At 43.9% G+C, this 23,916-nt stretch overlaps 1 protein-coding gene across 1 annotated transcript in view; it reads left to right on the top strand.

The window, feature by feature from the left end:
* The window catches only part of TNXB (tenascin XB), a 148,125-nt gene that overhangs the window by 29,761 nt on the left and 94,448 nt on the right, over nt 1-23,916 (top strand). The window contains 5 exon segments of the mRNA XM_088446679.1: nt 6,870-7,020; nt 8,807-9,070; nt 16,222-18,789; nt 20,813-20,908; nt 23,475-23,759. Of these exon segments, the coding sequence (XP_088302805.1) occupies nt 6,870-7,020; nt 8,807-9,070; nt 16,222-18,789; nt 20,813-20,908; nt 23,475-23,759 (3,364 nt within the window).

The raw sequence follows: 23,916 nt of genomic DNA, 5'->3' as shown, positions 1-23,916 counted from the left end.
AATTATGAATAATGACTATATAAATCAATAATAAATATTTGCTATCACCCACATATGAACCAAGGATCCTAAATACTTTAAAATAACATCTACATTTACCTTTATTTAAATTAAGAATTGTGATCCAGTAAAATATTAAGAGCTTGCATTTCAATACCATAAATCACTTGTAACACCATCAAGTGCAATTCTGAATCAATATATTTCAACAAACACAATGGGGAAAATGTAATTGTATCCAATTTGGCACAAGCGCATTTTTTGTTGTTGATTTTGATATGAAATTGAAAGTACCAATTTTTTTTAAACAAAAAAATGACCTCATCTTGCTTTTAAAAAGAAATTGTTTTAAATCCCGCTGAAACATCACCAATATATCTACACAATTCCTACATCTGAACCTATTATTTGCCACTTTATCCCTTTCACTTTTCATGTTTTTATTTTCTTTTTATATTTTAGTCTTTTCATTTATTTCCTAGCAGTTTGTCAGGTCTGCTGGTCTGATCAATATTTCTTTATAATGAGGACATTACAGACATATAACCCCAATGGAAATTCAAGAGAACAATCTGCTTGAGGACATTATAGATGATTACCTTGTTAACATGTAGTATATCAATATAGTTTTTAGCAAGATACACAGATCAGTTTTTCTCTTAATCACCCTATAAAATATCCCGATTTGTAGAAAGGGATTTCTAATTAATAACATCCACATAAATAATATTTGCTGGATCTCATAAAGGAGGGATTTTTGCCCTCCTTTAATAATTATAACAGCTTCTTCAACTAACAACAATTTTTTCTGTTGTATCTTTGATGCATTCATTTGTTAAATGCCTTATGAGCCCATCTAAAAAATTTATTATCAGTGAGTACGAGCTAGGTTTTAGGTAGCACTTTAAATTCTGTACAAGCATAGGGTAAAGACTTCTTCTATGTAAAAATATATTACGATTGTTGTCTTCCATAAACATATCTGAATCAAAACCTGTGTCTTTGCGTGCCATTACGTTCCTTCATGTTTCATTACGTGTCAAGGGAACATCTAAAAACACAATTTTGTCTGGGTCAGCTTCAAAGTCCACACATCACTGTAGAGTGATGTGGCTTGGCCCAATTTACCACATGGGTGAATAATTCACCACTGCCTCTCTGTAAAATAAGAAGATATCACTCATAAATTTAAACCATTTGTGGACGAATGGTGAAAAGTCCAAATTGTCATAGAACTGCATGTGTTCCAAATCGTTCATAAAAAATATTGGAACAGATTTGGAGCATATGTTGTTCCAATTTTAAACATTGGGATAGTTTACAAGCTGACACGATTTATGGTGATTTTTTGCAGATTTTTGTACTATAAACTGTAAAGGAGAAAACCTTTTCCAGTAATCTTGTAAGAAATAAATAAATAAAAAAATGGCATTTTCTCCCTGTAATTGTAAAAATTGTTCAGCTGTGATCAAAGAGAGCTGTGTACGACAACTGAGTAAGAATTCTTCTGTCCCAGTAGGAGGGCTCTATATTTGTAAATCTCATTGGGATCATCTGTCTTCTGAAATGCCCATACGAAAATGAACATTCAAGCTCATATTATTAAACTTATCACTGTGTGTAGCGTAAATGAACTGGATAGTGTTGTGGCAGGGCACTTTTTCTGACACATAATATTTCAGGGTTGCGCTTGATTGCATCAGGAGTGACCCAAGGAGAGTGTTCCTGACAGGCATAGGTCTTTACAAAGGAATGTTGCAGTGCCTGAACCTTAATACTCTCCAGCCGTGCTGCAGTTTATAGGCCGGTAGACTAAATGCTGCCAGTCTATATACCGACAGGCAAAGCCCGATTGGGGACTTAAGATAGGTGTTGAAGTACCAACGCCTATCTTAATCCCGACACCGGAACGCCGAAGTATGCCAGCCCGAACGAGGTAAGTTTGGGGCGTCCTTAGTGTTAGCCGCGGGGAGGAGGGTTAGGGAGTGTAGTGCTGTTAGAATTAGGTTTTGGGTGGGAGATTAGGGTTAGGCACCCCTAGGGGGGAGGGTTAGGCACCCCCTGGGGGAAGGTTAAGGTTAGGCACCCCCCCAGGAGGGTTAGGTTTAGGGTGCGGGAAGGGGGGCTTAGGTTTAGGCACCCCCCGGAGGGGACTTAGGGTTAGACACCACCCTGGGGAGTTTTATGTGTAGAGACATAAGGGAGGGTTAGGGGCAGTGGCGTAACTAGGGCAGGGCAGCCAGGGCTCATGCCCTGGGTGCTGTGAATCCGGCAGTGCGGGGGGCGCCGCCGACCATGGTACAGGCCCGTCCTTGTCAGTAAGTGTAGTGCAGACCACAGTGAGTGCGGTCCACACTACACAATTCCACACGCATCGCCGCTGGCGCTAGGGTAGTACACTCATACTACCCAGCAGCGATGATTCAGGTAAGTTAGTGAGTGTCTGTCTGTTATGCACTATTGGTTGGGGGCACTACGGAAGGCACTGTCTAAGGGGCACAGCATAGGGGGGATCACTACTGGGGTACTCTATAAGGGGCACTACTGGGGGCCTTCATAAGGGGGACCACTACTGAGGCACTGTATAAGGCGCACTACTGGGGGCACTGTATAAGGGGCACAGCATAGGGGGATCACTACTGGGGGCACTGTATAAGGGGCACAGCATAGGGGGGATCACTACTGCGGGCACTGTATAAGGTGCACTACTGGGGGAACTGTATAAGGTGCACTACTGGGGGCCTTCATAAGGGGGACCACTACTGGGGGCACTGTATAAGGGGCACTACTGGGGGCCTGCATAAGGGGGACCACTACTGGGGGCCTACATAAGGGAGACCACTACTGGGTGTACTGTATAAGAGGCACTACTGGGGGCCTGCATAAGAGGGACCACTACTGGGGGCACTGTATAAGGGGCACTACTGGGGGCCTACATAAGGGGGACCACTACTGGGGTACTGTATAAGAGGCACTACTGGGGGCCTGCATAAAGGGAACAACTACTGGGGGCACTGCATAGGAGGGACTATATAAGGGGCACTGCATAGGGGGGCACAGTATAAGGGTGCACTACTGGGGGCACTGTATAAAGGGCACTACTACATGGGGCACTTCTACTGGGGACATTGCATAAGGGGCTCTACTACAGTGGGCATTGCAAGAGGGGCACTACTACTCGGGGCATTAAGGTGCATATGTAATGGAAAGGAATGATCCCAGAGTGACAAGAAAGGGGTGTGTGTCATGTTGGCATGCCCCATTTTTCAGTGGCCATGCCCCCTGTGGCATGTGAACATGCCCATTTTTTCAACTCACGCGCCTTTGGCGCATGCACATAGGGGAAGATGGGGGCTCCATTTTTCATTTTGTCCTGGCCTCCATGTACCCTAGTTACGCCACTGGTTAGGGGGGGGGGGGAGAGGAGAGGGTTTGAGTACTAACCAGCCGGCATCGGGATGTCCTCCTGTCAGTCTTTTGGTTTATATGACAACTGGAACTTTGGATGGTATCAGCGCTCATCATCCATGGTTCATATTTGGGTGAAATCCAATATTTATTTTTTTTACATATTTATTCTACGTTTAATATTGGTTATTATTTTATATTTATTCAAAATGTATTTTTGACATTCTTAACAGATCTATATTATTGTATGATTTTTCAGTATTTTTTATTGATGTATCTATTCAATATTTATTATTCACATATATATATTCACTACTTATCACTGATGTATTTATTTAGTAAGTTTTATTAGGTGTAGCAGACTTTGGTCATTTGTTTGACATGTAAAGGTTCTACTATTATTATTATATTGATGTCTTTGATATGTTTTAATAGGGATGGGTACGGGATTCCGGCGCTCGGGATCCTGGCTGCCAAAATCCCTACGCTGGCATCCAAACAGGATTGCCGACACCTGTCGGTATGTATCCTATTACTCCCCCTCTCCCTACCCCTCCCTCCCCAGTGCCTGAACCTAACCTCCCCCTCCCAGCACCCCAAACCTAACCCTCCCTCCCTAGTGCCTAACCCTAACCTCCCCCCCTAGTGCCTAACTCCTGACCCTCTCCCCAACCCCGCTACTTACCTTCGGGATGCCTGCGGTCGGGATGCTAAGCGCCAGCATCCCCTGTGCCGGGTTACTAAAAACATATCCGGTTTTAATACAGTTACATTTTAATTTTCAATTGCCTGAATTAGTGCGTTAGTTTGTGAGGACTGTGGTCTGAGACGTATGGCAGCGGGTGGGTGTAGCCTTAGCAACGGACCAGTAGTGGAGTGGCTTGCATACAGTAGATTTTACATGTTGCTGAGGTATGTCCAGGACGGGTGAGGCCTACCTTTGGCAACTATCACATAGGTAAAGTGCCGCACTGGGGCATGAAGGGCCCACCAGGGGAAGGCAATGGTAGGGGCCCATGCATAAAGGGTGTGGCCAACCTCCAGAGGGGTGTGGCCAGTCACCACAGAGGCTTGGCCAACCATTATAGAGGACATAGGGCCTGATTCAGAGCCGGACGCTATTTGCGCACGATCGTTCAGAAAATAGGGGTGGCTATTCAAATGAACCGTTCGCTCTTTGCGGTCTGTTCACACCTCTATGTCTGAACGAGCGAACAAAACTTGCGGTCGTTTTTTGAAAAAATACGCCCCCTGGCAGCTCGCATCCTACGTCATGTCCGCTATTTATTAGATTAATCGAGTACATCGACCAGGGTATGAACTGCTCGCTATTCTTGTGGTTGGTTTTTGCTACCACAATTTTGCAAGCAGTTCTGGCTATAAAATAACCCAGTGACGTGGTCAATGACGCTGCTGTATTAATTATGCACACCCTTTAAACGCCCGTTTTGACCTTTAAGCACGCCTGCGTTCGGATCTCCACTCCCCGTTTTCAAGCACCTTCCCCTGTTACCACCCACATACGCCTCCTCCTGTCACTCAAAATAGCAGGCATTCGCTATTTAGCGAACAAATGATTTTCGGCCGCACTGACTGGTTCGCGCATGCGTATTACGATCCGTACGCATGCGCAGTTAGGCAAACATCGCTCGGAGCGAACGACCGGCCACTTACGAGCGGCTCTGAATCAGGCCCATAGCCTCATACCTCCCAACATGGCCCTCTCCAGGAGGGACACAATGCTCTGGTTATGGACTTCCCTGGTAAGAGGTGGGGCTGCAGCGCAGTTCAAAATTCAAATAGGGGGGTCACACCAACTGTCATTTCACACGCTGCCAAACATCACTGGCTGGGGCTCACTGGCAGTTAGTGTGACTCCCCTATTTGAATTTTTGAACTGCGCTGCAGCCCCATCTCTGGAGCCGCCACCAATCATAAATTACCAGGGAAGTCCAGGACCAGAGCATTGTGTTCCTCCTGGAGAGGGTCATGTTGGGAGGTATGTAGCCTGCAGACAACATGGATACTACAGTGCATGGTCTGTTCATCCATGTTCCTACTCTATCAAGCGACTCTGCAATAGAGTAACAATGTATTATTCAAGTGCACTGTCTGAAACCTGACCTTAGAAGAGAAGGTGGAGCCCTCAGGCAGTGGGGCCCACCGGGGATTTCCCCTGTACCCCTGTGGTTCAGTCCGACCCTGCATAGGTAAATAAACAACACAAAGCTGTCTTGTATGGCCAACTGGAGTTGTTATAAAGGTTAGTTTTCAGTGGGAGCAGTGATGACTACACATCAACATTGCATAAACCTATAGAACAAGCCTACGAGTCTCACCTATAGGGGGGGCTATATCAATCCTTGGAGAGAGACAAAGTGGAAAAGTTGCCCAAAGCAACCAATCAGCTTCTGCAGGGGGGATGACTCAATTATTTTATTGCACCCGATCTCCATTCTAAAGTCATGGGAGATCAGGGTGCAATATTAAATTTTGGGGGGAGGCACCCATGCCTTATCGCTCATGTTGCACCCAAATAGACCGGGTTGAGCCATAAAAAGCAGCTACACCAGTCTAAAGTCCTGGTTTGTGCCCCTCAAACCACAGATTTTTCACACATTTATGCTTGCCAGCTCAGGTGGGCGCGAGCAGAAATGCCAGCTCCGGTGGTATTCGCATCTGAACAGGGCAACAATTGAATTGCTCGGTTCGGATGCCCACTAGTCATAGCCACCATTGGAAACAATTGAATCGCCCCCTAAATGTTATTTGATAGACTGTGCTAGATAGATATAGGTAAATCTCCATTTTATCTCTCTCCAAGACTTCATACATCATGATCTCCCCCATAGCATCTAATCACCTATAGCACCTATTCCTGAAATGTATTTACCTTTTATAAACATAATTTTACTATTATAACTGTATCCCTAAAAGCCCTACTGCTATATTTTAACCACATCATTAGCATAACTCATATGTAGAGTACGGCTGGGTACACACCTAAAGATTTTCTGTCCAGCCATCCAACTAGTTGATTGGTTGGAATGAAAATCTGGTAACGTATGGGAGTAACTGACAATCAGCAATTTGCTCCCAAACGCCGGAAAATGGACAAAAACTGTTGTTTGAACAAATTGTTTAGATCAAACATTTAACAAACTTGTCTGACCGACCATTTTCATCTGTTTTCTGATATTTAGGAGCAAATTGCTGATCATCAGTTACTCCCATACGTTACCAGATTTTCATTCCAACCAATCAACTAGTTGGATGGTTGGACAGAAAATCTTTAGGTGTGTACCCAGCCTTAATCTTTAATAAGTGCATGTGTTCAGCAATAATGTTGTCAGTGTCAAATGAAATGGATTTACTGTATAATATATATTGTATACATTTTGTATACTATGCATACAGTATGATATTGTGATGTATACTGTTATATACTAACTACTGCACAGAAGGAGAATGGCGTGATAAGCAGCACAATTGGTGGCTCCCTGGTCACATACCATCAGACTGGGCTGGCTCCAGGAGAAGAATATCATGTGACCATCCAACCACGCAAGGGCTCAACGCTAGGACCTGAGACATCTATAACTGCTACAACAAGTGAGTGTGCATGGACGTGTGCCCCAGAAATCCAAAACGATGTCTTTGGAAATCCAACGCTGGCAATCACAGCATACTGGGAGCTGCAATTAACATCAAATGAATCTCCTGCCCACCCTAGGGATGCCACAAGCTGTATTTCTCATTGACAGGCTAATTGGTAGCAAGCTGTGTTCCACTGTTAAAGCTTTATTGGTGGAAATACCGGGCCCATCCAAAATAGTTTGGATCGGGCTCCCAGCTTTCCCTTTTTGGAAAGAATATATGAATGACACAACAGAATAAACGAGTCACTCAACGCCGTTGATGAACTGTGAATGTATTAAAGCCTTATATTTTTGGCTCCCCCATTTTTGAACCAATCAACACGGACATTCAGGTGACATAAAGTTTGCATTCACTATAAATGCACCTCCAGTGTCATTGTCGGTGCTCATTTCTACTACTTAAATTCATCTCAATAATAACTCACAATTCTGTTTTTCTCCAGCTCTTGTAGTACTACAAGTTCCAGGTTAACTTTGCATGCTGTGGCTTGCAATTCCAAAATAGATGGAGATTCAAAGGTTGGGGGGGGGGAACAGGTGCATGGGCAGCTGATCCCTTTTCTCTTGGGACCCCCACCAGGCCAGGTCAGCAAGTTGCAAAGCAAGCAGGATCCCACCAATGTGAACTGGAGACACTGTAGCATAATGTGAACTTTTGGACACTATGATGTAGCATAATATGAACTGGGGGCACTATGTGGCATAATATGAACTGGATGCACTATGTGGAATAATATGAACTGGGGGCACTATGTGGCATAATATGAACTGGGGGCACTATGTGGCATAATATGAACTGGGGGCACTATGTGGCATAATATGATCTGGTCGCATCACAATGTGGCATAATATAAACTGGCAGGCACTGTTGGGAGATGTATCAAACCTTGGAGAGAGATAAAGTGGAGTGAGATAAAGTACCAACCAATCATTTTCAAAAACAGCCTGTAAGCTGACATGAGATATTGGTTGGTACTTTATCTCTCTCCACATTATCTCTCTCCAAGGCTTGGCACATCTCCCCAATGTGGCATAATATAAACTGGCATCATGTGAAATGGGCACTACAATAAAGCATAATGTGCACTGGGGGCACTACAATGTAGCCTAAAGTAATTTGGTGGCACTGTGTGTCATAATGTGAACTAGAACACTAATATGGGGCATAAAAGTAACAACCACTTTGGAGAGAGGGAATTTTTTTAGAAACATTGAGGCAAGAACCACTTTCTAATAATGCCACAAATCCAAAAAGTTCTAGTTACACCCTTGAATAATTATTTGCATAATATATGTCTCTGGTAGCCTTGGCCAATGAATCAGGAATTTATCCATGCCCATTACGGTTAGCAGTTAACCATAGAATGGCTCAATTAGCAGAAGTCGTAGAGGGAAATGGATCAACTAGTTATTAGATGTGGATTATAAATAGGCACCCACTGTGTCCCAGTTCTCCAAATGTTCTAATTTTTGGAACAGCGCAATGATTAATTATCCAGATGTCCAGACCCCTGATGGACTTCTATTATTTTTAGAACTTGTGGGAACCGTGTCCTGTGTTTCTGTATTTGGCTCCTGAAATGAATCCAGTGAACACACATGAAATATGAAGGCTCTTTGTCACAAAGCTGTCCCAGTTTCCTATGCTGATGTAATAATGTAGGGGGCAGGTGCATATTACGTTATATTAATAGATGTCCCAGATCTCATTACGTTTCTCTTTGTGTGCACTTGTTTAGGGATTGAGACTCCACGTGGCTTCCGCGTGACAGAAGTCACCTATTCGTCTTTGCTATTACGATGGGAGAGGGGTCATTTCCTTCCTGACCGCTACGTTGTGACGCTTGTTCCTCCCAGTGGCAAGGAGAGGAAGCTCAGGGTCCCTGGGAAAGGGGACAGGATCAGGGTAACAGGTCTGGAGGAAGGAACCGAATATAGAATACTCCTGAGAGCAGAGAAAGGACAGGAACAGAGCCAAGATACTGAGATCACTGGAACCACAGGTGAAACAAGGGGAGTAGAGGTGGTGGGGGGAGGACGAGAGAGTTGACGTATGAGTGAAAAGAGGAAGGTGGAGAATGCGTGTGAAAGATAAAATGAAAGGATAACAGGTGTGTAGTAGCTGGGGGTGGGGTACATGGGAGATAAGACCTATGTAATGTGAGCTGACCTGGGAAGAATTAAATATTTTTACATTTTATTTTTATAATTTTTTTAAAAATATATTTTATTAACAGTCAACGACCTATCTTTCTGTTTCCAGTCACTGCCAATCAAGTACTCTACAGGACGTTTTGGACAAGACTAATATTTGACTTTATTTTAGCACATAACATTTATGCTTACAGATTTTTATCTTCATGAAAACGGCAGCTCTAACCGCTCCTTCTAATTCCTTCATTGCGAATATTTAGAATATTTCAAACGTGTGTATTGCTCTGCAGTGTCAGGTGTCTAAGCCAGTCAAGTCATTCTATTGTACTTTTTGACAATGTTGGCTTCATCTGAGGCTCTATAGCTATTTGGAAACGGCAAGTCCCAGCACGCCTAGAGTTGGCAACGGCAGCTGGAGAGCTACTGGTTTGCGTACACCTGCTTTAAAGTCTTATATTTATGCTGGGTACACACTAAACGATGTGTGTACCCAGCGATGTCAGACTCGGCGGACCCGGTGTGAGTGCTGGCATCAGTAGGTGCATGCACACTTGCCGATGCCGGCAATGATAAACGACGGCAGAGGGGGGGGGGAGCAGGGCCATGCTGCATTCGGCAGTATGGCATCGCTAACGATATCCCCAGATTGTGCTGCAAGTACAGACGACTAGGGATATCGTTAACGACCCACGGGAGCGCGCATCGTTAACGATATAGTGCATACACACTGGACGATAAAACAAAATTGTCATAACGATGTGTCATTATCGGCAATATCGTTTAAAATATTGTGTAGTGTGTACGCACCTTAAGGGGGTGAGGGGTGGGGCAAAAATTAGGTGAACACAGAATCTGCCACAGTCCCTCTGAGCATGCTGGGAGTTATTGTTCCATTGCAGCTAGGAAGTTAAAGGATGACTTTTCACATTTAAGTCTTTTACTATGTAATAAAATAAAGAAAAAAATATACATTAATAAACTTCCCCTACTGCTAAAAAGACTAAGCTTAGAATTGCAATTCCTAGGGGTAAATTTACTAAGAATCGAGTTTGGGTGAGTTTGCAAAATCATGCGAGTTTAGCTTGTTTTTCAAACTCGCGAATTTACTAAGGGCCTGATTCAGAGCCGGACGCTATTTGCGCTCGCTCGTTCAGAAAAAAGGGGTGGCTATTCAAATGAACCGTTCGCTCTTTGCGGTCTGTTCACGCCTCCATGTCTGAACGAGCGAACAAAACTTGCGGACGTTTATTTGAAAAATACGCCCCCTGGCCGCTCGCATCCTACGTCATGTCCGCTATTTATTAGATTAATCGAGTACATCGACCAGCATATGAACTGCTCGCTATTCTTGTGGTTGGTTTTTCCTACCACAAAATTGCAAGCAGTTCTGACTATAAAATAACCCAGCGACGTGGTCAGTGACGCTGCTGTATTAATTATGCACACCCATAAAACGCCCGTTTTGACCTTTAAGCACGCTTGCGTTCTGATCTCCACTCCCCGTTTTCAAGCACCTTCCCCTGTTACCACCCACATACGCCTCCTCCTGTCACTCATATTAGCAGGCATTCGCTATTTACAACAAACGATTTTCGGCCGCATTGACTGGTTCGCGCATGCGTATTACGATCCGTACGCATGCGCAGTTGGGCAAACATCGCTCGGAGCGAGCGTTCTGCCGCTTACGAGCGGCTCTGAATCAGGCCCTAAGACCACACAGGTGTGAGTTTGGATGTGAGTTTTCTCTTCTCACTGTTAAAACTCATGTGAGTTTGCAAACTCTACTAAACTCACCATCGGCCAAACTAGGAAGTTCTTTACATGAAAAGTTGCAACTCGCAAATTTACAAAGAATCCAGTTTACAATCTTGGGTGAGTTTGTAGCAAACTCACTGATAAATTGAGGTTTCAAATAGACCACCTCCTGAGCTGTGAGTTTGGCAGAAACATACACAGATCAGTGTGATTTGTGAATGTTTCTGCCTGAATACCTAATATAAAGTGTTTTTTTTTAAAAAAATGATGAAGGGTCCCTCTCCCTCCCTTGCTGCAGGGCCAGTCCTGGTTTTAATTATAGGGGGGAAAAATTGTGTAGGGGTCCCCCTATAATTGAAACCAGCACCGGACCCAAAACGGCCGAGCTGTAATGCCACAGCCCGGAGATCCTATTACCGGGGCTCCGTGACCAAAGCATTATCAGCCCAAGCCACTCAGGCCAAGCCGTGGATCTCAGGGGAAGTGGGGACCCCCCCAAAAGGGGTCCACCCTCTCCCGAACCCCAGGCTTTACATGTAGCTTTACATTGGCTGGTCCCATGTGGGTCCCAGCCAATGAGCAGCCGTACATGTAAATCAGCCGCTGATTGGCCAGCGAGCCATGCTAAAAAACAGATGATTCCGATCATCTGTCAGATTGCGTAGTGTAAGTATATGCATACAGCATATACTTACACTTGTTCGAATTGGTTTGGGTAAGTCGCTTTTTTGTTTTGCAAAGACCCTGGATGCTACGGAGAGCAGCGCCAGGATGGAGGTGAGTATACGATCTTTTTTGCAGACCATTTTTCACGGATTCTACATTGGAGAACAAGACAGAAACATCTGGTAGAAGGTAAGTATGTGTGATAGATGGATGTGTGTAATAAATCTTTACTATTCACTGTGTGTGTTATGTCTTTTTTTAACTATTTATTTTACAGTGGGGGTACGGGTGCCGGCACCTGCTGGCTCTAGTAGTTCCACAAGTGCCAAAGGGCAGGCATGCTGGCACCTGTAGTCCCACTGTCAAATACAATAGTTTACATCTATTCTTCACTTTATTACCTCCGAACCCACAGTGCAGGGATGTGGGGAAGAGCCCTGGACTTCAGATCAAGCCTGGGGTTCGGGAGAGGGGGGAACCTCTTTTTGGGGGGTCCCACTTCCCCTGAGATCCCTGACTTGGCCTGAGTGGCTTGGGCTGATAATGCTTTGGCCATGGAGACCCGGTAATAGGGTCTCCGGGCTGTGGCATTACAGCCCGGCCGTTTTGGGTCTGGTGCTGGTTTTAATTACATGTGGATCTCTTCGCAATTTTTCCCCCATATAATTAAATCCAGGAACTGGCCCTGCAGCCAGGTGCTGGATCTTAAATTACGGTGGATCCCTACTCATTTTGTTTCCCATAATTTTAGGAACCAGGACTGGCTGGCAAGTCCAGTGCTGGTTAGGCTTTTGGGGGGGGGGGAGTGCCCAACGTCATTTAAAAAAAAACAAAAAAACATTTTACCCATTTTTTACAGGTAGACCACACAAGCAGCCTTCACATATTTCACTGATATGTGCAGGCTGCTTGCCTGGGTGAGTTTTGCAGAGAAAAAACACTGCAATCTCGGGTAAGTAATCTCATCTAAACTCGCAATTTGGGGGAAAAAACTCGTTCTGCTTCACCATCGGAAAACTCACTTTCAGCTAAACTCCCTTCTTAGTAAATTTGCGAGTTGAAAAACAGGAAACTCACCCGAGTTTCGGCGAAGTGAGTTAAAAAAAAAAAAAACTCGACCAAACTTGATTCTTAGTAAATTTACTCCATACACATTAAACTAAGACATGCTGGAAAAAAATGTAAATACATTTATCTATAATACACACTGGGTGGCCAAATTATTATGACCATCAGGTTAGTACTTTGTTGGGCCACATTTTGCCCTAAATACAGTATGAATTCTTCTAGGCATGGATTCTACCAACTGTCAGTATATATCTTGGGGAATATTAGCCCAAATGCGATGATCTGATTCTCCATAACATTGCCTCCACCAGCCTGAAGAGTTGTGATGATGTAAGAAGGATCCATGCTTTCCTGCTGTTGTCCATGTCCTCAGTCTATCATCTGCATGGTGTAATTGACGAGGAACATGATTCTTCAGACCACATGACCCATTACCAGGGCCGTAGCTAGGGTAGTGCGGCCGGTGCCATCGCACAGGGCACCACAGATCAGGGGGCGCTGTTTGGGCTTGTCAAATTTCTGTTTATTATCAGTCACTCTTGTAGCTTCCTCTTATTTCATCCCCAGCATCTCCTGGCCTCCCCTATCTCTTCCCTGGTCCTTCCTCATGAGGCCATTCCCCTTTTTTGGGTGCATTATGTCCCTATTTGAAAAATGAGGGGGGTGCCAATGCTCTTTCTGGCACAGGGCACCAAAAAGTCTAGTTACAGCTCTGCCCATTACCAGTCATTTACTCTCCAATTCCTGTGTTCCTGATCAAACTGGTGGCATTTCACCCTGTTTGCAGCAGATAGCAATGACGTATGGAGAGGCCGTTGACTTCTGTAGCCCATATGATGTAATGTTTGGCGCACTGTTTGTTTAGAGGCCATGAATTGGTCCCTGATTCCATAATTTGATGCACTGTTGCCTGACTATGGGACTGAACAAGCCTGCCCACTCTCTGTCCTGCATCCAGTCCTTGAGCTCAGGCCACTCTGTGTACATATGCCGCCCTCGAACAATTCACCAGTGCAGCTGTTTTGCTAATGCTCCCACCACTGCTGCGAACGCCAACAATTATTCCAGGCGTTCAACAGATCAGTCCTTTAGATCACGTCCTTTACCCATTATTTAATGAGTTGTACACCTTGTTAGTCTCTGCATGCCTATGCCTTTCTGTTCTTATACAAAGTCAGACATCCTACGTCAGCATTCGTTGCGGAATAGCTGCTTTGTGTAAAATAGCCTGGTGGTCATAACAATTGTTCCACTTAACAAAAACGTGAATACATTGAGACATTGACCACTGAGACATCTGTTGTATCTTATGTGAATCCTCTGAGTGCCACTACCCAGTGTAAATATATATATGTATATATATATATATATACAGTCAGATGCATAAATATTGGGACATTGTCAGAATTTTAATATTTTGGCCTCTATTCACCACCACAATGGCTTTGAAATGAAACAAACAAGATGTGTTTTAACTGCAGACTTTCCGATTTAATTTGAGGGTAATTACATCCAAATCAGGTGAACGGTGTAGAAATTACAACGGTTTCTATATGTGCCTCCCACTTTTTAAGGGGCCAAAAGTAATAGGACAAACTAAACAATCCTAAATCTAACTTTCACTTTTTAATACTTTGTGGCAAATCCTTTGCAGGCAATTACAGCCTGAAGTCTGGAATGCATAGACATCACCAGACGCTGGGTTTCATCCCTGGTGATGCTCTGTCAGGCCTCTACTGCAAATGTCTTCAGTTTCTGCTTGTTCTTAGGGCATTTTCCCTTCAGTTTTGTCTTCATCAAGTGAAATGCATGCTCAATCGGATTCAGGTCAGGGGATTGACTTGACCATTGCATAACATTCCACTTTTTAGCCTTAAAAAACTCTTTGGTTGCTTTTGCAGTATGCTTCGGGTCATTGTCCATCTGCACTGTGAAGCACCGTCCAATGAGTTCTGAAGCATTTGACTGAATATGAGCATATAATATTGCCCGAAACACTTCAGAATTCATTCTGCTGCTTTTGTCAGGAGTCACATCAACAATAAATACAAGGGAACCAGTTCCATTGGCAGCCATACTTGCGCATGCCATGACACTACCACCACCATGCTTCACTGATGAGGTGGTATGTTTTGTATCATGAGCAGTTCCTTTCCTTCTCCATACTCTTCTCTTCCCATCACTCTGGTACAAGTTGATCTTTGTCTCATCTGTCCATAGGATGTTGTTCCAGAACTGTAATGGCTTTTTTTAGATGTTGTTTGGCAAACTCTAATCTGGTCTTCCTGTTTTTGTGGCTCACCAATGGTTTACATCTTGTGGTGAACCCTCTATATTCACTCTTGTGAAGTCTTCTCTTGACTGTTGACTTTGACACATATGCACCTACCTCCTGAAGAGTGTTCTTGATTTGGCCAACTGTTTTGAAGAGGTTTTTCTTCACCAGGGAAATAATTCTTCTGTCATCCACCACAGTTGTTTTCCGTGGTCTTCCGGGTCTTTTGCTGTTGCTGAGCTCTCCGGTGCGTTCTTTCTTTTTAAGAATGTTCCAAACAGTTGATTTGGCCACACCTAATGATTTTGCTATCTCTCTGATGGGTTTGTTTTGATTTTTCAGCCTAATGATGGCTTGCTTCACTGATAGTAACAGCTCTTTGGATCTCATATTGAGACTCGACAGCAACTGATTCCAAATGCAAATGTCACACCTAGATCAACCCAGACCTTTTACCTGCTTAATTGATAATGAAATAACGAGGGAACAGCCCACACCTGTCCATGAAATAGCTTTTGAGTTGATAGTCCCATTACTTTTGGCCCCTTAAAAAGTGGGAGGCACATATAGAAACCGTTGTAATTCCTACACCGTTCACCTGATTTGGATGTAATTACCCTCAAATTAAATCTGAAAGTCTGCAGTTAAAGCACATCTTGTTTGTTTCATTTCAAAGCTATTGTGGTGGTGAATAGAGGCCAAAATATGAAAATTCTGTCAATGTCCCAATATTTATGCACCTGACTGTATAATTATATATATATACATATATATATATATATATATATATATATGTATATCATGGTCACTTTGTTGCTAATAATACCCTTTAGGCATGTGTTCCATTTGCCCACTGAAGACATTGTTCCATTAACGTCTACCTGCGATGAGAATGTTTCTGTTGGCAATTTGAAAACACATGTTTATAACACATCCTTTATTTGCCAGTGTCCCAGATAGCATTTGATTAGACCTTGTGCAACCTTAATCCTGCATTAATTCACTTTTGTTCCCCTCCCTTATGACAGTTTCACCAAGAGCATCATGTCACTAACGCCTCGACATTCCTGCACATGTGTAGGAAGACTAACGGTTCTTGTTATACAGAGCAACACACTGTTAATATCATTTTGTATTTGCAGAACTGTTTAATTCTGAATTTCAATTATATAGTCTCATTCTAGCTTTGAATACAAACAGGGTAACTCTGATCTTCTTAATTTGGTGCTTTACTAGCTGGAGAAGAACGAAAACGTCTTGAGGAGGAACACGAGACCCATGGATCAGTGGGGACCTCTCACAATGTTGATACATCTGGGTCTTCAAAGCTGGAAACTAGATTTGGCCCTACTTTAACTAACACAAAACTCTCGTATGGAGCAGAAAACGGAAGTCTGGTGACAAAAGAAATTAAAGAGATAATTACAGAAGTCCCAAAGGGGAGTAGTGCTGTACATACAACGAAAAACATCAAAACTATCATCACTACCATATATGAAACACATCACCCGAGAGATGGAAGTGTGGTAGACGTTTACCGTAAAACGGAGGATTCAGAATATCCGTCAAAAAGACCAGTACATAGCCAAGACAAGCTTGCGGTTGGTAATGTGAGGGTAGAGGATGAGCTAGAAAACTTAGGGCAATTTGATAGGAGGGGCAACTTACCTGGCATCAAAGTGGAGAGGTGGATAATAACAAAGAATATTACCGACTTTGACCCAACTACGAAAAAAAGTACCATTGATTTGCATGAAGCAGAAAAAGTTGTGTCACCTCATCCAAAAGGAGTGGATATAATGACAAACATCCATTCTAAAGTGCCTGTTCCAGGCAGTGGACGATTGCCAGGTACTTCCAGTGTTGCCAAGAAGCTTCTGGAGTTTGAGTCCTCAAACATTAAGTCTGTAATAAATTCTGGTAAGGATGGAGAACAAAGCATGATTCATCCAGAGGGTGCTGGACGTGAGGACCTGCTGGATATTTCAAAAACTGAGATGACAGTGGGAACTTCAAAGGAAAGTATCTCCGAAACTGGAGGGTCAGAAGTTACAAGTGGGAAAAGCACAATAGATGACCCAGCAGACCCTTCAAAATCCAGAAAGCACATAACCACATTAGTAAAGGTTAATAGGATAGTAAACACCTCCAGAAGAAAAAGTACAGGTAGGGAAGATGATAAGGATTTCCATAATGCTACAACAGTGGTGGAAGGCCGTGTTGGCACAGCAGAACCTGCAGCAAGAACTAAGAACCAAACCAGGACAATGGGACACCACATGAAGGCAGTAATTGAGAACCTACCAGAAAAGCTCTCTAACTTTAATGGAACATTTATTCAGCGTTTAGAGAGTTACCTCCGAGCTACCTCTTACCCACTAAAGATCAACCAGACAGTGGAATCTGTGGCCCAGGCAATATATCTTTACTTGGTGAAATGGAAGCCACACAGTTTTACAGGAATGGTGTATGACCGGCTTCCTCAAAAAACTCCAGGTGCCACCGGGAATTCAGAGCCCATAGGGTCATCACGACTGAAAGGCAATATGGGAATTCCCCTCAATGAGAACAGAGTACCAAGTTTAGACAATACTTCTACTGGTATACAACAGCCACAAGGGGCATCTGTGTTGTTGAGTAAACCAGACTCCCCAAGAACCATATCCATTGCTCCAAATATAAAAAACCTTGGCAGGGTGGAAGCAGTGGGGGAAATAGAAACCCCAGTGATATTGACAGTAGAGAAATACAGTTCTACCTCTGAAGTTACAGAAGAAAATCTGGATGTCCGAGATAAAGCCCCTGTCTCAAAAGATCAAGTAAAAACGATGAGTGAAGTAGACTCATCAAAAACTGTGCCTTTCAAACCTTTAGTAGATAAAAGTAAAGTTTCACCAAAGAGGTTACCACCCCCAAAAAAGACCAATATACCAAAAGTAAAAATGGAGCAGAAGGAGAATGAAAAAGGGGGGGGAAATGTAGAGGAGGAAAAAATATCACCAGGGACTTTTGATAAAGAATATGAGATGTCCTCAAGGATAAGCATTTTGGAAAGGTCTACTATAAAACCCCCAGAAAAGATAATAACCAGCTCTACCGCTCATAGTGGTAAACTTAACATTGATAAGAGCGTAACACTAGAGCGTAGAACCCTAGAATCTCCTCTGCACCAAAATATTAAGCCAGAATCTAGCACAGAGATAATTGCAAAGGGGCTTCCAAATTATGAGAGCAAACTAATAGAAAGAACGGAAGAAGGGTCTGTAATCCCTAAGAAACAGCCAACGTACTCTAGAAAGACAGACCCCCATAGGCAGAGCACAAAACATGAAGTAGACGGGGAAGAAAGAATACAAAAAAAGCCAGTCAATGACAATTTTCCAAATAGAGAAGTCTCTACAGAAGAAACGGTTCCCATAATTCACAGGAGTGAAGAAAAGTCATTAGCGGTTAATACAATTCAAGGGTTTGGTGAAGTGCAAGATAAAGCTGGTCCCACAAGAAGCCCCATTACATTGAAAGTACCAAATCCTGGGACTCATGGAAGACCCATTATCCAACAGAAAAATCCAACCAGTCTTGTGGTGTCACTAGAAGGTCTTGGGCTTCTGTGGGACAAGGTATTAATCCGTTATAACCCATGGCCACCAACTGCTGGTGCCACTCCAAGCCGAATGGAGGTGGATAGAGGAGTCAGGCAGGTGGAAATCAAGGATTTGGCCCCGGGAACCAGCTACAGACTTGATCTCCATGGGATGCTGAGGGGCCGTTCATCCAAGTCCTTCTCACTGGTGGCTGACACAGGTACTGGGAAGCTAGGTCATATTAAAACTGGGGATCTGGGATTGTTTTGATGTTGTTCTGACTACCCACTAGCTAATCGGCTTTTCACTTCACTTACAATGCCACTCTTATGTAGAATTGGGAATTATTAATATATGGGTACTATCATGGGAGGACACCATGATTTATCTTGTTGTGTCTTTCCCCATTCTAATAGGACTGCTTAAGATTGGAACTTGTCATCTTCTATTCTAATTATCTTGTTCTCATTCTTGTAATGATTTCAGGGTTTTCATCCTTCTACTGTCCTGTGCTCTACACTATACTGTACTTTGACTATGACCTTTTTTGTTTTCTATTATTCTTTTCTATTTTTCTAATAGTTTATGCTTATAGGGCCTGATTCAGAGATGGAAGGAATTGCAGAGTTGCACACAAGTGGCTGTACGATTCCGTCCATCTAAAATGCTAATGCAGAAGGAGGTGTTTGCAGGAAACAGACACCTCCTTGCTGCATCTGCGATCTTAACGCTGCGACCAAGGTTGCAGCCTGGGATCACCATTGCGACCATCGGTCTCGATAGTTGCCTCTTTGACCAGACTGCGGTACTGTAGCTGAAGCCTATCGCAGCCTGACCGAGTCCTGGCAGCTGCGAAAATCTTCATCCACCGAGGAAGACCCTGGCCTCATTCTTCCCAGAAAACAGGGGCGACACGACCCCATTTCCAGGAAAGTTGGCCAGCCACGACCCGTCCCCCAAATGCCACAGCATGTCAATCATGCTGCGGCTTGTGAGGGCCTACTCGTGAGATCGCAGAACGCATTCTGCATGTGCGCAGAACGGGTCCTGCGCATTTGCATGTCACTAACCATTGGAGATGTACGCGAACCATTGAGTTAGTGTACATCTTGGAATCAGGCCCATAGTTTCTACTTTGGTTACAAGTCATGAATTTGCGGTGACGCCAGGAGATGGATGACTTCACTGTGTGTATTATATAACCAATAAATTCTGCTCTACCCCACTGATGTTAGAGTTTGTCTCTTGTCGCTAACAAAATGAGACTTTATGGCTAACATGATATAAAGTATAAATGTTTTTTTAATATTTTTTAGAATCTTATTTTTTTTTTTTTATTTCATGGAGACGTCCATAATAAAGTCTTATTTACACTCTGCAACTCTCAGTTCTCAATCTCCCCTGTCTGTCGTTGTCCCCTATCTCCCATCCCATCACTGTTACCCTTCAACCACTCACGGATTAATAACACCACAGTTTTACCTCACAGGCTTCTCTCTCCCTCTGCCGCTGGCTGTGTGCTCACCGTATGGCCAAATGACACCGCGTCTGACCTGCTGATAACGCCTTTACCCTTCAGGCAATGTGAACGCACCAATGTATATATATCATATTGTAACGGAATGGTGTACACGTGAGAACTGTATGTGCACATGTGTGTAAAGATGGATATACATGCGTGCTTGTTTTTTTTTCCAGTCTGTTTCAATGCAAGCATACGTGTATATTTGTAGCATGCATGGTGAAGTCCTGATAGATTGGGAGAATGCGTTTGTGTAAGTGTTTGTATGATATATATATATATATGTTAATGACAGGTCTGTATTGTAGGCTCTCTGCACCAGTCTGTCATTACTCTTATATATGTACAGTGTATATTCTTCAGTATATATATAAGTGCACTCTGTAATCTCTGTTTATGTCTAATATACATAGTACTGATCATGGTGTATGTATATTACATAAACCACTATTATATATTTTTGTGTGTGTGTGTCGTATAAAGGCAATATATATACAGACACATACATAATAAAATATACTCCCTGCTTTGTAGCATGTCAATGGGCACAGGTTTTGCATGCAACAATTCATGGTTAAGCATGGAAATTATAGCAGATAATAAATCTATAAAACAGTGGATAGATAATGGCAGTGGGAAAGGGAATCACGGCATAGCATGCAATGGATTTGGTGAATATCTTGTGTAAAAGAAATAACACTGGTTTCATCCTTGCTGACAGCTCTGTTGCCCGCTACTGCTCCACCCACCCCACAGCAAGTTATGGTGACCACACAGCCAACGTCTCCAGTGGACTTCACCACAACGAAAGCACCAGGTAAATACACCTATGCTCAATTCCTCTATGCAGGACCGGCGCTAGGCCTCCATGCGCCCAGCACCATCCTGTGCTGCTTAGCCACGCCCCCTTTCCTCCCCCTGAGTGCTTACCCAATTACGCTAGATGGAGGGTGGGGAGCGGGCTTTACCACTGCAGCCAGCCGATGGCGAGCTCAGGCAGAGTGCAGGTTTGTTCTCCGGGCGATGGCCCTGCTAGCCCGCGCCTAGAGCCTCCACTGCCTCTATGGCAGACCTGGCCAAAAGGTAGATCGTGATCTACCTGTAGCTCACGGGGCATCCGCAGGTAGATCACGACCAACTGAAGCAGAATAAACCTGAAACGGCTTCTGGAGCCTCAGAAGCCCAGCTCGAAGTAGTGCAGCGCCCGGGTGACGTCATGACATCACCCTTGCGCTATAAGGCTGCTGTCCACCTGCCTGGCCCCACAGAGCGTGCTAAGTGACATGGGGAGCTGCTGTCCCACCAGCACAGAGAATACTCACAGCGCCAAGCACATCCCCGGACTGATAGCAGCAAACTTTCTGCCGCTCCCAGAGGTAGTGTGTGGGGAGTGATTGCATTATACGTGCGGTAAAGGGGCTGCAGATTGACACTGCCAGGGCACAGCCTCCTCCTGGTGTGGTACCATGCCACCCCAAGCACCAGCTCCACACCGCACACACCGACACTGCGTGACTGACTGATTTATTTTTTAAATACAGTAAGACAGCAACCCGTTATATTATTAAGCAGTGGAGATAATTACAGTTTATTACAAGTTTATGGCATGGGGGGCGAGGAAAGTAAGAGATTACAGATATGCGGCAACTCTGTACACCTCAGAATGACTGGATGTATTTTTTGTTATGTTTTATTTTTTATGCTTGTGTTTTTTGTTTAATACCGCTGTATTTTATGTATGTGAGAGCTGTTGGGATAACAAAACCAGTGCGCTTGGGTGAACCTGATACAGAGATGGATGCATGGTTCCGATTTCTTACAGATTTACATCAGCAAAAATATGCAGTCACCGTCTCTAATGCCAGCGATCCTATAAGCAACTGCGATCGCCATTGTACACTTAGGAGATTTCGCAGTAACAAATATAAAACATCTGCATAGCGTCCACCTTCGAATCCCATTGATGCTGGTAGATCACCGCTAAGTAAGTGAACAAAAAGTAGATCCCAGGTCACAAAAGTCCGGCCACCCCTGCTCTCTGGTCACCAGGTGCCTGCATCTCAGCCTCTACTACCCAAACCTTTCTCCTTATTGTTGTTTGTTCACAAGTTTCAGTTTATCCGACTTCTCCTTGAACACTGACTTCCGGTATGAATCGCAACATCTATAATTAGATTCAGACTGTTGTGTTGTCAACTGATACTGTGCTATGAAACACCACCTTTATTTTCAACTAATACATCTTTTCCACCAAAATCCCGGATCCAGCCCGGGTCACATAACATGGGTGTCTACTCTAGCCGTGTCGCAGTGGCTGGAGCCCCGTTTACACCGCAAGATAGACCCGCGATATTGCCGGGGCTTAGCTCTGCCGGAGCTTACCTCTTACCTCTACAGACACTTGAAGATTACATCATCTCCAAGTTCCAGAAAATGCGACTCTCCCTAAGCAGTGAACGGAAACCAAGTCAGATACCCGTTTCCACTGAGCCTTACCCAGGTCCTACCCGCTTGAAACTCTGCTTGAGACCCGGGAAAGAATGCCAAGTCAGTCGACCCAGGGATTTTTCCCTGGGAGCCTTTTCCACTGAGCTGCGATCCGGGTTAACATGGCAATAACGGGTTTTTGCGGCGGTAGAAAAGGGGTATAATATATGTGTCTTAGGGGTGTATGTACTAAAGTGCCGTTGTTTAGAAGTGGAGATGTTGCCTATAGTATGGGGAGTAAAGTATGGGGAGTGTGGAAATTAATGCAGACGGACTTAACCAGGAGATATCAGTGATATCTCCTGCGTTAAGTGTCTTCATGAATACTAAAAAAACGGTAATTAAGGAAAATGTCCTTAAAACCATTATTTTAGTGTTGATGAATAGGCCCCTCAGCCCCCTATTTAACAACAAAGGCAAATAGTAGCTGAATTTTTTGTTTAGTATCACTGAGCAGGGGGTGTCAGGGTGATTTCCCCAAATCTGACAGTACTTTACGCCTGTTCAAGTTTCGCCAGGTCCCGTTTTCGCGTACTTTACAAATTGAATACGGGGTAAAGCGGGAACGCACGCGATACTTTTCCGCCTACAAAACAGGCGAAGTAGGCGAAAAGTCCGGGACGCGAAAAAGTATTGCGGTGGATCTCCAAAACACGGTGGGGGAGATGTATCAAACCTTCAGGAGAGATAAAGCAAACAATAGGCTTCTAACTGTCAGTAATCTAGCACAGTCAATAAAATGTCAGAAGCTGATTGGTTGATATGGGCAACTTCTCCACGTTATTTCTCCTGAAGGACCTCTATATATAAATAATGCTTTTGCTTCTTTCTTGAAGTCATGGGTTTGATTTATGCTTTACCCAAATTACATAACTACCTTCCTTCTACTTCTCCAGCTACAAAAAGACCCATCATACCTCCATTGGGGGGCCTGCAAGTGCGAGATGTCACAAGTGACAGCATCACATTGGTGTGGAAGGCCAGGACTGGAGTCTTTGAATCCTTCCTGATCCATTACGAAGACGTGACTGACAGTGTGGGACGGAAAGAGGTTTCTGTTCCCGGGGATCAGCGAGAGGTGACGTTACAGAACCTGAGCCAGAACACCAGATATGCAGTGTCAGTATACGGCATACGGGGAGGGAAGCTATCGCGCCCACTCACAGAGGAGGTGACTACAGGTAGGTAGGAACATCCAAACTGGCAGTTACAGAAATTGCTCACTTATGCTCCAGAAGTATCTGGTAGAACGGGTGTTTTCCAAATCTTTTTTTTTTTTCTGGAACAGAATCTAATATTCAACATCCCATTTGCTGGGGTCTGTGCCAGGAATCTGTA

This window comes from Taudactylus pleione, unplaced genomic scaffold (genome assembly GCF_031769625.1).
Source record: "Taudactylus pleione unplaced genomic scaffold, aTauple2 ptg000400l, whole genome shotgun sequence".
NCBI lineage: Eukaryota > Metazoa > Chordata > Amphibia > Anura > Myobatrachidae > Taudactylus > Taudactylus pleione.
The sequence above is the reverse complement of the archived record's forward strand: the minus strand, read 5'-3'. Positions and strand labels throughout refer to the sequence as shown.